General features: G+C 43.6%; 1 protein-coding gene across 1 annotated transcript in view; it reads right to left on the reverse strand.

Moving 5' to 3' along the window:
* ctnna1 (catenin (cadherin-associated protein), alpha 1) overlaps nucleotides 1-15419 on the reverse strand; it is a 122881-nt gene that overhangs the window by 21344 nt on the left and 86118 nt on the right. The window contains exons 14-15 of the mRNA XM_080746408.1: nucleotides 13848-13958; nucleotides 9209-9390 (exon numbers count right to left, since the gene is read on the reverse strand). Coding sequence (XP_080602534.1) covers nucleotides 9209-9390; nucleotides 13848-13958 — 293 coding nt within the window. The remainder of the gene's footprint in view (nucleotides 1-9208; nucleotides 9391-13847; nucleotides 13959-15419) is intronic.

Below are 15419 nucleotides of genomic sequence, written 5' to 3' on the forward strand. Positions count from 1 at the left end.
ACACCCACACACAAGCTTACACACACACAACACACTATCACCTGAATCATGAGCATTTTATAAGCCTTTTAAGTTCAGGGGTCGCAGCCTTCAGCCTAAAGGCCATCATAAAAACAGAGGCAAGGCAAGGCAACTTTATTTGTATAACACATTTCAACAAGGCAATTCAATGTGCTTAGAGCTACAGCCATTGCCACGTGCCGACTCCTGTCTTATCCAAATTTGTTAACCTGTTTATAGTCTCCTCCACTGAAGAGGGCTCAACCAGCTTTATTCAAAAGGCCAGAAAGTGAAAATGTGTGGTGATATGGTCTGAGCAGCTCCAGATGGTCCAAACAACACTAAATAAACCACATTACCCTATTCATCTGTTCTATTTTGCTCTGTGGACTGCAGGAGTAAAAGGGAGAACAGAAAGAAGAAAAGCAGAGATAAAATGGAATGTCCAGCTCAACCTAATGGTTTTGGCTCATTTGTTCTAATGCGGCACCTCCCATCTTCCTCCTCAAAACCAGGCTCCTAAAACGCGGCCGGGCTCACTATAGACACAACCCACAGTATAAAACTCACCAGCCATTTGCCAGCTTAGTGTCCCCACAAGGGACTCGGGGACACAGTTGGCAAGAGGCACAAATTGGATTCAAAGCTGCTCTCTCCAGGCTAAAGAACGAGCCATCCAACCCACAACAGATGGAATTTTGTGTTCTCCCCTCTCCCTTCCCTCCCCCACCCATGTCTAACCCCTTCCCTCTCTTGCTCTCCCTCTGCTGCCAGGCTGTGAAGCCAGTGTCAGGGTTCTCCGTGGAGGAGGCCATGCGTCACGCCACACAACTACTGTAGGAGGTCCGCAGGGACCTGCCCCCCGGAGACTCCAGCTGGGTGTTTGGGATGAGTTTGAAAAGATTTTAAATCAGTAACCGTCTAGAAAGCAGAGTTTTAGCTTGATTCAATGTAAACACAACCCTTAAAGCATGACTAAATGGTCTCCATGGGAGGCAAAGTGCCCAATTATCTCTATATTCCGTCTAGAGATGTTACCGATCAATCGGCAATGGATCGGATCGGGCCGATCAAAGCGTGATCGGCGATAATCGGTGTTTTAGATCAAAAGGTAAATTCACCGATCCGATCCGATCGGTGCATCCGATCAACCAGCCGTTCAGTATGCCCACTTGAGGCCATTTTGGGGTATTGATTTCCACAGTGCTGAAGGAATAATTAGTTACTGCTATGATAATAAATACATAGTAATGCTGGTAAATAACTATAAGGCAAATATATAAATGAATTCATGAGTGAATTAATGAATTAAAGTTAAAACATTAACATTTAGAAAATATAAATAATAACTTGATCGGATCGGTGATTGATCGGTATCGGGTGATCAAACTTTTGTGATCTGTGCTCGGTGATCGGTTCCAAAAAACCTGATCGGACCATCCCTAATTTATTGTCAGTATTCGGGATCACCAATACCTGTTCCAACAGCCTGGCCAAACATTGATTGATTGATAGAATATGTTAACTCTTTGTACAGCAGTACAAAGCGTTAAACGCCAAATGGATGACACACAAAAAAGCCAAAGGCTTGTGTCCATTGTGGTCCATTAAACATTCAACAACAAAAAACAACAACATTGCAACGAACAACAATATGATGAGTTTGTACTTTCCTCTGTTTTATGTTACCACCCTCCCGAGGCTGATAGCTACTATAGCACCAAGACAGGGCTGTGGCTAGTGTTGTTGGCAAAGGCTTACCCCAGCCATCCATTATCAGGTTGCTCCAAAAACAAGGACAGTGAAAGATGGGGTTAAACCCAACTTATGAAACCAGCTCACCATGTCAACGCTGGTTCTATAAAATTGCACAGCATTTATCGGTGTGTGACCAGTGACCACCCCTCTACATTTTGCGTAATTTGAGTATTTCAAATACCATAGTAGGCTATAAGTCTGTTTGTTGAATTTCATACTTTCAGTTTTGATTAGTCAGACTATTCTGATGTGTTTAAATGGACAATTATACAATCTATACTATAATTTTGCGAATGTCTGAGTGAGTGAGTGAGTGAGTGAGTGTCTGTCTGTCTAACAGCGTTTCTCCTCAGTGGCTGGAGCAATTGATCTGAAATCGCATCACCATCAGCATATGAACACACCTGACATAACTGTGAAGCCCGTTTGTCACTTTCACAAATCGTATGCTGTATATTAGCATTTTTATGGTGTATCTACTATCTATTCTGCATCTAGCATGAGGCACATCTATTCTGCATCTAGCATGAGGCAACATGTTTAACCAGCTCTTTGTGTGTGTGTGTGTGTGTGTGTGTGTGTGTGTGTGTGTGTGTGTGTGTGTGTGTGTGTGTGTGTGTGTGTGTGTGTGCAGGCAGGCGGGTGTGTATGCAGGCGGGCGGGCGGGCGGGCGGGCTGGGGGGGAACAGTATCTCTGTAGCCATTAAACGAAACGGGTTTCTTACATTGATGCTCCTACATCATGCAAGCACCAGTTAAAGTTACTTTCCATCCCTCATATACTGTGTGCACCCCCATAACCCACACACTGCACATCATTTTGGAGCTCATATCTTTGAACGGGTAAGAGAGAATTTTCAATGTATTTTCTGGGAGGATGGTTACTCTTAAAGGACAACTTTGTTTTCCAACAAAGGTTCATATTTTAGAGAAAATTAGTGAAAAGAAAAGATAAGAGTTAAAATGTTCTCATTTACTGCTTCGTTTGCCATTTAGCCATCAAGTGGCTAAATATGTATTTTTGGACAAAATAAGCCGGCGATTTCTTTATTACTATAGTAACAGTTTACAGTAACACTACTTAAAAAAACGAAGTTGTCCTTTAAATGGCTCCAAGAAACATCTATACAGAGGCGGAGACGGTGGCAGTCGTCAATGTCATTGTTAATCGGCATGGGCACAACCACACCAGAAACCAGAGGAGTCTGCCATTGCAAAAAAATCCCTTGGCAGATTTGGTCTGGCACCGCTCAGTTATGATTGGATTTTACTCCCTCCAAAGTAGTGAGGGACCAATCAGGGCCAGGTATGCAAATGTAGTGCAGGTTTATCACCAGAGGGTTTGTTTTTAATTCTTGGGAACACAGGTTCCAAACAGAGATTCCAGACTAATATCTACGCAGTGACATTCATCTGGCCATGCCAGGCTAATGTTTTCCATACTACCAGGAATCTAATAGCGTTCACCCCGTGTCGTCATCGTCAACGTGGACTTGTTAGACCCAGCATGATACAAATCCAGAGGTAACAGGGTTCCTGAGGACCAGAGTTGGGAATCACGGCTGTTAACTGTCAGATCGACTTTTCATTCCCTGCAATGCCTGTATAGCAAAGAGGATTGTTTTGCTATAGGGGGGAGAGAGAAAGAAAGGGGGAGGGGGGCCTGAGGGGTTCACAACAGGATATCCTGATTTACCCTTAACTGATTTTCATAATGCATTGAATATGTGGATGTGGGGCTGCGGGCTGTCAGGTCTAGTGACAGGCACGGGTCTCCAGATGGGAGTAAGACACGTCAGATCTAGTCCTCCACGGTGCCGAGCAGTCCAAGACAGCAGGTTCCTGAATATGTTGTATGCTTTCAAGCCACGCATGCCTTATTCATGAGAAGCCACTGCACGGCCGTACACATAGTGGAAGTCAACACGGATCTCCCTCTTGCTGCTCATAATAAGGCTGGCGAGAGGCCGCCGATCAATTTTCCCCATACAGCATTAACCTTGGTTCAGCTATGTGCCAGCTCAAGGTTGAGGGGGCAATAATTTGGGTGTGGGCTGAATTAGCCAGCGTGTGACCTTCTAGGCGCTACTGTGACACGTGAGAGTGCAGACATGATGTGAAGACAGGCAAACAAGTCATGCACACATGTGTAAGTGTTTACAGGCAGCCAATGTTAATCATACATTCATTTAAAATGTAATGATGTAAAATATGTACTAAATTACTAATACACAAATATCATCTGACAGTCATGTTTTCCATATAATTCATTCATTCAAATAGATTATGAAATGACTTAACATAAGATTCTAGGTATAGTCACATTAATGGCACTGAAAAGAAATTGCTTTGTTGAACCCAGTCAGTCAAGACAGCCAGTCAGAAAGACAAAAACAAAATCTAAACATTGGCTATGAAATACCTGACAGCAGTGTGTGGGTCGCGTTACCATGAATTCCTGACAATGTCACAATGATTCTTCTCTGTGGCAACTCCACTGTGTAAACAATCCTCAATTTCTTCCAATTTTAACTCCTTAAATGCTACACATGGACACCTTGGTGGTTAAGTGTCTTAGAGGTTGTAGGCTAACTGACATTGGTATGACACAATTCAACTGTGGTATTGGTTTACACCGTCAAGACTTAGACGTAAGGGTGATTATTTCAGCAATACTACATTGGAGGCTGAAACCATGAAAAGGTTACTTTCTACATGCATAAAAAAGTTAGTTTGTCAGTGGCTCTTGCTCCCTGTAGCTGGCTCTGTAGACCATAAGCCAATCGGCTGGTATAACCATTGTGCAAGTTCAAACATGTGTGTGTACATGTATATATACATTAACACTGTAAGGGGACACTGAAGCTTGTGAACTGCACGTTGAGCGATACGTGACAGATCATAACTGTGTACGCTGCCGTCTCTGGTGTACGAGCAAAACAAAGAATGAACCGTAGCGTCAAAACCAATATACGTGTGTGTGTGTGTGTGTGTGTGTGTGTGTGTGTGTGTGTGTGTGTGTGTGTGTGTGTGTACACCCCCGTATGTGGATTCTAATAAAAATACATGAACGGTGCAGCGTTTGAGATTGGACAAAGCATAATTTGCATGAAATTAACATGCAGCACAACAGGTCCAAAAGGAGAGACTGCTTTGCAGTTATTTCCTCTTGATCCTTCAAGGGAGCATGGATCATCGCACAATTTGTGCAATTCAGCACAGGTCTAAAGTTGCGTTTCAGCACTCTGACCTCCTCCACCGAAGCCTTCTGTTGTTGTACCTGCACGTCTTCGTCTCATTTAAGAAGATGAAGATGGAGCTGCAGCGGTTGGGGCGTTGTTACCACGGTGACTCAGAGCTAAGCACAAGATGTCCTCTGAGTAATTCACTTCACTTTAAAAAGGCACAGCCAGTCACACACAAGCAAGGCCAGACACGAACACACACAGCTAGTAAAAATGCCCTCACATGTCACACAGGCACACACGCGCACACTGTATACACACCCCCCAACGCTGAACAAATGTATTGAGTACCACATGGGTGGCGTACACCAGAGACAATCAGACACCATTGTTGCACACACAATGCTGAACATTCGACAAATAGCCTGTCAGACAAAAAGCAATATGGTTCTTTCTAAAACGGCTAGTTCCATTCCTTGATTCTGATTGGCTGGGTGCTATGGTATACCTGAGACTGTAACCCATACCTTGAATCAGTTTATATCAAAGCCAGGTGCGTTATTTCTTTCCACTGTGCCGTGAGGCTGAACTAGAAAAGCGAGCGTTTGATTTCCTCTCAAATCCTGCCGTGCGGGTGCTTCTAAGCACCACCCGCATGAGGACAGTGACTGAATGGTTCCGGGCGGGGCTTGTAAAGGCAACAAGCGCCCTCTATTCTCCAGGCACCACTCGGCTGTTTAGCTTAGGTTGCTATGCTAGCGTTTTTGATGTGATACATAGCAGCTAAATCTGGATGAAAATAAACATGTGTATGGATCGAATATGGTTCTTAACATGAGACTGATCTAACACAAGTGTTGTTTCCCTATTTTTTTGGCAAAAAGAATGACGTGACTTTGTAAACACACACTGGCTTCCGTAAGTCCCGTTCCTGCTGGTAAACGCAAGGAAATGTCTCTTCCTGGTGGCGGAGAAGTGTACTTTTTTCTTTAAATAATGCAATGCTATGATTTTCATGTTGCAATATTGTGACCGTTTTAGAAAAGCAATAAGCCACGCGAGGCTTGTGGTTACCAGGGGAGTATACACCGGCTGAGAGGGTCGGAAACACTCGGCTGCGCCTCGTGTTTCCCAACGCCTCTCAGCCGGTGTATACTGCCCCGGTAACCACTCGCCTCTTGTGGCTTATTGCTTTAGTATATGCATACCATACTTGGTTTCCTCTTCTACAATACGCCCACAGACTGAAAGTGGAAACCTGTACGTGCATACACATACTGCGAGCACGCATGTAGCACTACAGTGTGTATATATATAGTCAATGTCGAGCGGAAACCTTGTATGTCCTAGACCTAGACTGTTACTTCTCAGGAACAAATAACCTGTGTTTCATTGGATCTAAAGTAGTTATTTAGCCAAAAGCACAGCTCGTTAATAGTTTTCTCTCTTTGTTAAAAAACATTAACATGCCCATATATGGAAACTGGTGGAACGTGGACGTCACAAACATAACATGCACTGACGCAAGACACAACATAAACTGTTGCCAACGCAGATTTGCGCATGGGGGTCACGCATGCCCATACTGTATATACAGTAGGTATATTGGTCAGATCGACTCAATTACAGCTCTGACAAAACATGACAAAGGGTTGGAGATCAGGGAAAGGTACATGGTCTATTAATAATGCTTTAGATACAAGACATCAGAAAAGTAAGCCATTTACCATGAGAGGGAGTGGGTTGTTGGCTGATTTACCACTGTTTCAGGGTTGTGGCACGAGGCGAGGCCGAGTGCCAAACAACCCACGACCCTCGAATGGTAAATTGCTTTTCTACCACTTCTACCATATAAATGAAAGAAAACACAGTTGTAACTTGTAAGGTTATTTAGTTACAATCATTAATTGTTTCAGAATACACATATACTTCCGCCACAGCATATAGTCTCAAACAACAATGATTGCAGCCACATTCACTGGCCAAAAACAAACAAACAAAACAAAAAAGAAATCATACCCTAGGCTACCTGTCATGATGTCGATTCACTGTTATTGACACACTTCCTGAAAAGGTGCATTTACATTTATCTTGGAAATGTTACAACTGCAACACAACAATGGGCGGGGTCCATGAGCCAACTCAAGGTTGTTGACTGATTTACCACTGTTTTAAGCCAATCAGAATCCAGTATCTGAAAGTATCTGAACATGTGACCACAAAAAGTGGTAGAATCCCTTTTTTATTATGTTCTTATTTTATTTTAGTGTAAAACTTTTGTTAAAATGCTTTTGTGTTATGAAAAATGTGTTGGCAGGTTTACATATTCAAACAAATAAACAGACTATCATGGTGAGACAGACGGACATTTCTCGCCCCCATTGACTCATTCTAAAGCAGACACACACACACACACACACACACACACACACACACACACACACACACACACACACCCCCCCACAGATGGCAGGGATTCTCAGGTAATGTGCCAGATACCTTACCTTCTGTCACATTTAGACAAGCAAAGTTCTGACTCCTCTGCCAGCCAAAGAAAGAAATTTGACCTTTCTCTCTGAAGAACTGCCATTATATACTAGAGGTTATGGACACCTACAGTACGTCGCACCGCCAATACGAATGAGTCATAGTTACGGGGGCTTTGTCAGAGTACATGTAGTTCCCATCTGTCTGTCCCCTTTTTTGCCCATATATGGAGATCGCTGTATCAGTCTACCCGTGTCTTTTTTATGCCCATAGATGGAGATGTCCATATCTGTCAGTCCATGTCCATTTTATGCCCAGATCCCTGATGTCATCCGTATATGCCCATATATTGGTATATCAGTTGGACCAGTGGTTCTGGACAACTGGATATCTATATATATATACCTAAATATGTACAACCGCCTATCCAAACTGCTCGGCAGCGGGAACACACTCCCTTGAGTCCTTGCTGATGCATGCGCCGAGTTCCAAATCTGTCTGTCCCATGCATACACATGACCATTAAATGCACATGACCATTATATGACAGTGGTTGGATCAGTGGCTCTGAACAACCGGAACTCCATATATGCCTATGGGCGCGTATGGGTTTGTTTATGGTTATGTCTGAATCATAATGGCATGACTATATATGGGTGTATCGGCCGGGTTTGTTTATGGTTATGTCTGACAGGGAGGGCACACATTCTGACATCAATTTAAACTAGAAAGATGCAATTGGAAATTGCAAGTTTGGTTGCCGTGACCCCATTGAACTTTTGTAAGTTCAAGAATATTAAAATGGCATATCTTCAATCTCACATGAAGTGTAGAAATGCTATAAGATCAGGGCCTAAGGAATCAAATCAGACAGATTTTACTCGATTAGAATATTATATTTGTTTTGAAGATTATTCAAGATTATACGATTAATGAAAAAGTAATCGATATCATTGTAAAGAAAATAAGTGATAGCTGCCACCCTAGAATGGGTAACACAGAGCGCTAACAGTGAGTGACAGCTGTGAGTGATGGGGCAGGGATAGTGGGAACAGTAAGAGGGAGGCTGAAGGTGGGGAACAGGGGTGTGGGGCGGTGGGCAGTGTATAAATTGGCATTCTAATGGGGGATGCTGTGTAGAGAATGAAGCGAGGAGGTGAATGTAGTCACCTCAGTAGCAGGTCTGCTTGCAGAGCCTGCCCATTTAACATTTTAGATGCGAAGCTCTATGCAGATAGCAGAGACAAAGGGAGGAAGCGTGACATATAGCTTATGGCTGTACAGAAAAAAGAACACAGTAAAAAAAGAAAAAAAGAAATCAACAAAGGAAAAACCATACCTACAGTACTGCTGTGGAAAGATAAAGAGCATTGATGCATGAACAGCAGCATTCAACTGGGTACATAAAATACTGCACATATGAGTGAATGTTGGGAAACAAAAGATGAGCATGCTGGGCGATTATGTTTGACGCATTCTGTCCGCAGGAATGTTGTCGCCATGGCAATATCAATGTGACGCCACATGCAGATCAGTGAGGTGAACACATCACCATGGATACGTCACCAACGCATACCGACTATGATCTCCTCATCCAAAACTGTCTTCTGTGGCAACCCATGACTAGCTATAAATAATAATGCAGGAAATCAATTAGGTCGCTTATAGCTAGGCAGAAAAATAGCACAAATCCTTTCAGGTTGGCCACACACATGCACACATACACGCACCCACACACCAGGTGCAAGGTAGGGAAGCAATCTGTGGTCTGAACTCACCTGGTAAAGTCTGTCATCTCCATCATAATCATGCACATCTGCTTGGCCAGCACGATGATGTCATTGCCGCTGTCGTCCCACTTGGACACCTCGGCATCCAGCTTGCTCTTCTCCTCCTGGAAGCTTGCCACCTGCTCGGCGATCTTGGCCTTCTGCTCCTGGGGCAGCTGGGCCATGATGGCCTGGGAGGAGGGATTGATAGGAGAAATGTGTGGGGTTAAGGTAGGTCCTGGGCCATTTCAGAGCTAGCTCTGTTTACATCCCCACAGCTGCTAGCATCCACAGATCCCAGGCCGTTTTGCCTCTGGGAGAGCATGGTGCATGGTGGATTACAGCAATTTAGTATTGTGGTGCATGTCTCCTAAATTTATATTAATCTTTTATGCGTAGCACAATGTCATTACAAGCAGTGGGGTGGCTTTAATCTACTGGAAGAAATGTTTAGCCGAGACTGTCGGCAGAGGGCTGTCTTTTCCCTGTAGATAAATGCCATCAAAAGCAAGCGGCTGGGGTGACCATTTCCCTGATTGGTCCTGGTTAAGTGGGGGGCTATGTAATCATTAGAGGTTTCATTTCCTCCTGCAAAGGTTGGGTTCACAACCCTTTCTACTGAGCCACAGAGCAACATATTATATGATGCAGTGTCTCCTGCCAGCTCCAGAGTGAGGACGTTGGTCAAATGGGTGGAAAAAACTAAAAGAAAAAAAAAACATACATTTATTTTGCTCCACACAGCAGGCCATTAGAAGAAAATCAATGAAAGAACATTTATTTTGTGGTGCTTTAATATCCTGTGAGAACGTGTTTATCACTTTTTTCTATACATCCTGTTGTGGCAGAAATTCAAGGACAACTAACCCAACAGCCAGTTTAGCCGGGGAGCCACAGGCCCAAAAGCTCAAAGAATAGGGTTTTACCTGTGACGTCATGACATACTTTTTATTTTTGTTTTTGCCAGACCCATGAAATGGGTAGGCCTACATAAGCAAATGTCGGTCTGTCCCTTTTCTATATAAAGGGTATATATGATGATGACATGATGATGACATGCCTACAAAAGGCATGATGTCATAAATGATGATGACAGACAGGGGGTCTGGCACAACCAGGTTGACCTGGTCTAGTTTCTATTCATTTGGTCATTAACTCAGTGAATGCCACCCTTTATTCAAAATCTACAAAACTGGTGCCAGCCATTTTGCTTAATTTTGCCTTTTTATGGGGGCCAAAATCATATTTTGTACTTAAATTACATATATAAATCTATGCTTCTATCGAAAGCCACACTACCCCTCTTACAAAGGAAAACATGTATATTTATATATATATATCCTATCATTAGATTTGGGCTTCAATAGAACATGTGTAAGATGTCTTGATCATCATCATATGTGTGTGCTGTGATGGGCCCTGTGTGCAATCTGGAGTGCAATACCATTTGAAAACCACCAGAGGGTGGTCTCCTACTATCTGATCAACTAACAGAAGAAGGAAGAAGACGTCCATCTTTTTTTTGGTTTTGGGCCTGTTGTTTACATTTTGGCCAGGCCTTTTAGCTAGCATGCTACACACTTCGGAACCCTGGCGATCGCGATCAAGGATAGGTAGAGAAGAATGGATGGCACCGCTGGAATCCTGAGAATTCTGCGTTTTTTGAGTACTTATAGTTCGTCAGGGATGCACGGGAAAGTGTATAAACGAACGTTTTAGATAACATTTAAACGGCCGGAACCAATCTTCGGCTATACCGATTTTCCGCCGGACTGTGTTACACTGGTGCTACAGTCAAATCGGCCGTATCGCTCAGGTCACGGAGGCATATGGCCAACTTCTAGAGCGATTTTTTTGAAATTACAATTATGAAAAAATGATAAAACTTTTGATTAATTAAAAAGACGTAAAAGACGTTTATGGCACCGAGGTCCAAAGACGTATAAGACGTTTATGGCGTTCAGTGAGTTAAGGTACACAGAATGAGAGGCCTGCTCTGCCGGAAACTCTGCGAAAAAAAGTTATGGCCATTTGTATTTTCACTCCCTCGACTTCAATATACAGGAAAGAAACACACCAACAAAATATGCTTTAAGTAGCATGTGAGGGGTCAAACTAGGGGTTCTTGATGATTCTGAATCCATTGCAAGCATTTGTTTTGCATGAAAAACATTCCCTGGGCTAGAAAACTGACCAAAATAAAGGTGAAAAGTGATGACTCATCACTTTTCACAGGTTTGAGAGGCTGAAATCTAGCCCAAGGAATGTTTTTCATGCAAAACAAATGCTTGCAATGGATTCAGAATCATGAAGAACCCTTAGTTTGACCCCTCACATGCTACTTTTTTTGGTGTGTTTTTTTCCAGTATAGTGAAGTCAATGGGAAACGTTTTTTCGCAGTGTTTCATGCAGAGCAGGCTTCTCATTCTGTGTACCTTATTGACCAAATTAATAGGAAAAACTAAAATGTGGAGTATGTCATGACATCACAGGTCTTCTCTCATTTTGGCACAGTGGCTCCCCGGCTAGTTGGACTTTCAGGCAATGATCCAAGGAATCCAGACTAGGTGCATACACACCAGAGAGGATATTCAATCTAACCCATGTAAATAGTTACTGTCCTTGGGGCCTCCTAAGCTTAACGGAAGCAGCTCCCTGAGGTTAGGCTGAAGGACTTCCATTTAATACAATAGTCAGCCGATCTTAGGAAGGCCAACTGAACAAATGGCGTAGGCATTCAAATCTAACGAGGGACCACTTTGTTTAATACATGGGATGAACATTTGAGAAGAATTCATCCTGGCTCATTCTAATAGACGTACGGATAATTAAGAGTTATAGCTGGACGTGAGGTTAGGGGAGGTTAAAGCTACTCCGTGAGGAGTGTCAGACTATTCCCGGCGATAATGGGAACAAAGACACAATGACAAGACCGCGGGTTCGTTAAGCTCATCGTTGTACAACTACCACCCTAGACAACAGAACTAACGAGCACGGCGGCAGAGGAGCTTCCAGTCACACTCCACTAGACTTCTTCAAGGAAGAGGGCCAACCATGAGACCTATTCATGTTTGACGAGAGGCTCTTCAGAGGGATTCCAATATGCCAGCAAAGTCGGGCTGGAATTCCCACTTACAAAAAACAATTTAAATGAATTCAATACAGTAAAAAATGGCTTTACAACACCGCTCCACTTGGTAACAATGCTTCTCGAACATTCCAATTACAGAGCAAATTACCAGCCACGCAGGAAAAGAATGATAATGGTGATCGGAAAAAGTAATGCCGACCCATTTACCACTAATGCAGACTGTCACACAATTTATTTCAAAAACCCACCAGGGAGCTCTTTAATATTTTTGTCTGGAGACATGAGGAAGTACACCTGATTTATTATATACTCAATTGCCCTGGGTTTCAGGAAACACTTGGCATGAATCACAAGTTTCAAGCAATTGTTAAGCCATGTTTACGGGAAAACAAACTATATAATGTGCAGTACTAAGCAAATCGTACTTTCTATGCTTGCCAGAAAGCACAGCATTTGGACATTAGATCTTAAAGAAGGTTCTGGATTCAAGTAGAATTCAGTGAGGAACAAGACCGACTGCAACACGGAAATAGATGGAGAGATGGAGGGCATTTGGGAACAGCATAAGAGGCCTGTTTATTGGAGCTACATGAGAGGCTCTTAATATGAATCTGAGAGTGACATTAACCATGGTTCCAGGCCAACTCAACACAAGTTGTAAATATTTGCGGAATGAGGCAGGGCTGACAGGGAGAGAGAGGGGGAGATGAGGAGACGGGAGAGCCTGTGTGTGTGTGTGTGTGTGTGTGTGTGTGTGTGTGTGTGTGTGTGTGTGTGAGTGAGTGAGTGAGTGAGAGTGTGAGAAGGAGAGAGAGGAGAGAGGAGAGAGAAAGAGGGGGGACGCGCAAGAGAGGGAGAGCCAGAGCGAGTGAGAGAGAAGGGATCAGAGGTTTTGGGCCCACATTAACCTGAATGTTCTGTTGACAGGAACCATTGCTGAATGTTAATGCACTGTCAGAAGTACTAAAATGTGTACTCTGTTACAGTATGGCATGGTCAGGGAATACATGTCAAACGGCTCTGTGGAAGATAAAATTATGAGTAACTGTGTAACTCTAGAAGTACTCAAGTAGCTGTTTCAATATTAAATTACACAATACACACCATATCTGTACACTGGCGTTTGCAAACCGCTGCCTTTGCTGCTGATGTTGACATGCAACAATATGAAGCAATATTACCCAGTGCGGCAAGTGATTACATTTTCCTAAATGGCAAATATCAAATATGCCGCATTAATTCACTTCAGCTGAATGTGTAATAGTCAATTCAAGTCAGGCATGTAAGGGAGGCTTATGAGTTAGTGTTTGACCACCTAATAATACAAGTACTAATCTGCTCATTGGGCCATTGAAGAAACCAATATCCTAAATGACACAAATCCAAAACGTATGACTCCTTCCTTTAGTGCTTTCGGTGAGGAAAATAGATTATTCATTCAGAAAGATTTTTGTTTCTCTCTCTGGACATGTATTCACAAGCAGCGTTATGTTTTGTATGTTATGGGGCACTCCAGGGATTAGGGCCTGCAGATGGGGGCTGAAGCAGTAGACTCACCCTGGCGCTCTGGCCGGCAATAAGTTGGTCGTCCTCTGTCTGCACACTGGTCCTGCTGCGAACATCAAAGTCCTCAGTCTCAAAGTCAGAGTCGTCCAGCTCCTCCGGAGTCTGCCAGGACACAGAGGAAGAGGGAAAATAGCAGGAAAAGTCAGGTGAAAGAAAAGTGAGTGGGACAGGGAAGGAAGGAGGCGGAAAACAGAGAAAAGGGGGACAGGGTTGAAAGAAAGAAAATAAGTTGTATGGAGGGAAGAATACAGAGAACAAAAAAAAACTCAGTGTCAGTGTGAGAGAGCCATTAGAACACTGTTAAATAACCAGCCTGCTTATGATCTATGACAAAATGCAGAGGCGCTGCCAAGTATGGCAGCATCAGATGAATGTCTTCTTCCCCCATAGTCTCGTATGGGGAAACTGTAAACTCTTAAATGAATTTGTAAATCAAGTGTAATGTGCTGCCTGTGCATTTTGAGAGGGGCCATAGAGCTACGAGCTAGAAGGAAGAATATTGGGAGTATAACGGTTCAATCAGAGCTCCATCTGTTGCTGCTATCTGTAGAGTAGTGCTCTTATAGTGTGCTGCCACCATATCCCTGATCCTTAACGGCTCCCCGAGTCATGTACCGAATGCAAAGCGAGCCCAGAGCAGCATTCTTTCCATATATTAGTATGCAAAAGAAGCCAACTCGGTAGGGTATGCTCAAAGCAAAACACAAAACCCGACTGACAAGGAAATGCATTTGGTGGCGATACGCACAGCGGGAAGATGTGGCGGACAGATAAAAGTGCATTATCATGCGTGTGCCGCTACTTGTGCTTATCCGACTGTCTCTATGCCTCCTGTCTGTAATGGATTTGGAAAACTTCACTTCTAAAAATAGCCCAAGGTCTTTGAACAAACCATATGCAGCCTTATGGAACATGGAGAAGCTCACGTTTTTTCCCCCAGAGGGGGGGAAAGCAGGGTTATGGGTTTGAGATACAGACAAAAAGTGACACATGGGCATCTCTTTCAACTCCGACAAAGCTGTACAGTAGTGCAGAGATGTCACCTGATGTGACCTGAGCTACTGAGAATGCGGGAGCACTGGGAGGCTCAGAAAATGACAGCCCAAGGTTGGCTGCCCTATGGGAATGTAAAGGTGAAAGATATAGCCTGCAGAGGACAACTGAGGATTGTGGAATGTACAGTAGGCCTCAGGCTTATCGTGGCGTTCTCCAACTATCGGTTGCCATGGTACGGACACTCGGACAGAGGTAGACCAACTTTTATACCAACTGTACATAGCCTCCATCTTTTTCTTCTCGTGACATACCGACCCCATCCACTCCGTGTGGAGCTGCAGAAAGGCCATATTTTCTTTGTAGGACACCGAATGCAAAGATATCACCTTGGGCTGTTCAAAGTCAAGTAGTGTTAGGAATCCCTGGTAGCTACAGCTGCCCCGTGTATCCGAGCTGTCAGCGGCAGAGCACCGAGACACTTTCTTTGATTTCTGGGAGACATTTCCTCTTGTGTCGCTGTAGGTGGGAGGAAGGGTCTGCCTGCCTGTCACGCGCCCAGGGGACGCT

Source organism: Nannobrachium achirus (assembly GCF_963921795.1).
Source record: "Nannobrachium achirus genome assembly, chromosome: 17".
NCBI lineage: Eukaryota > Metazoa > Chordata > Actinopteri > Myctophiformes > Myctophidae > Nannobrachium > Nannobrachium achirus.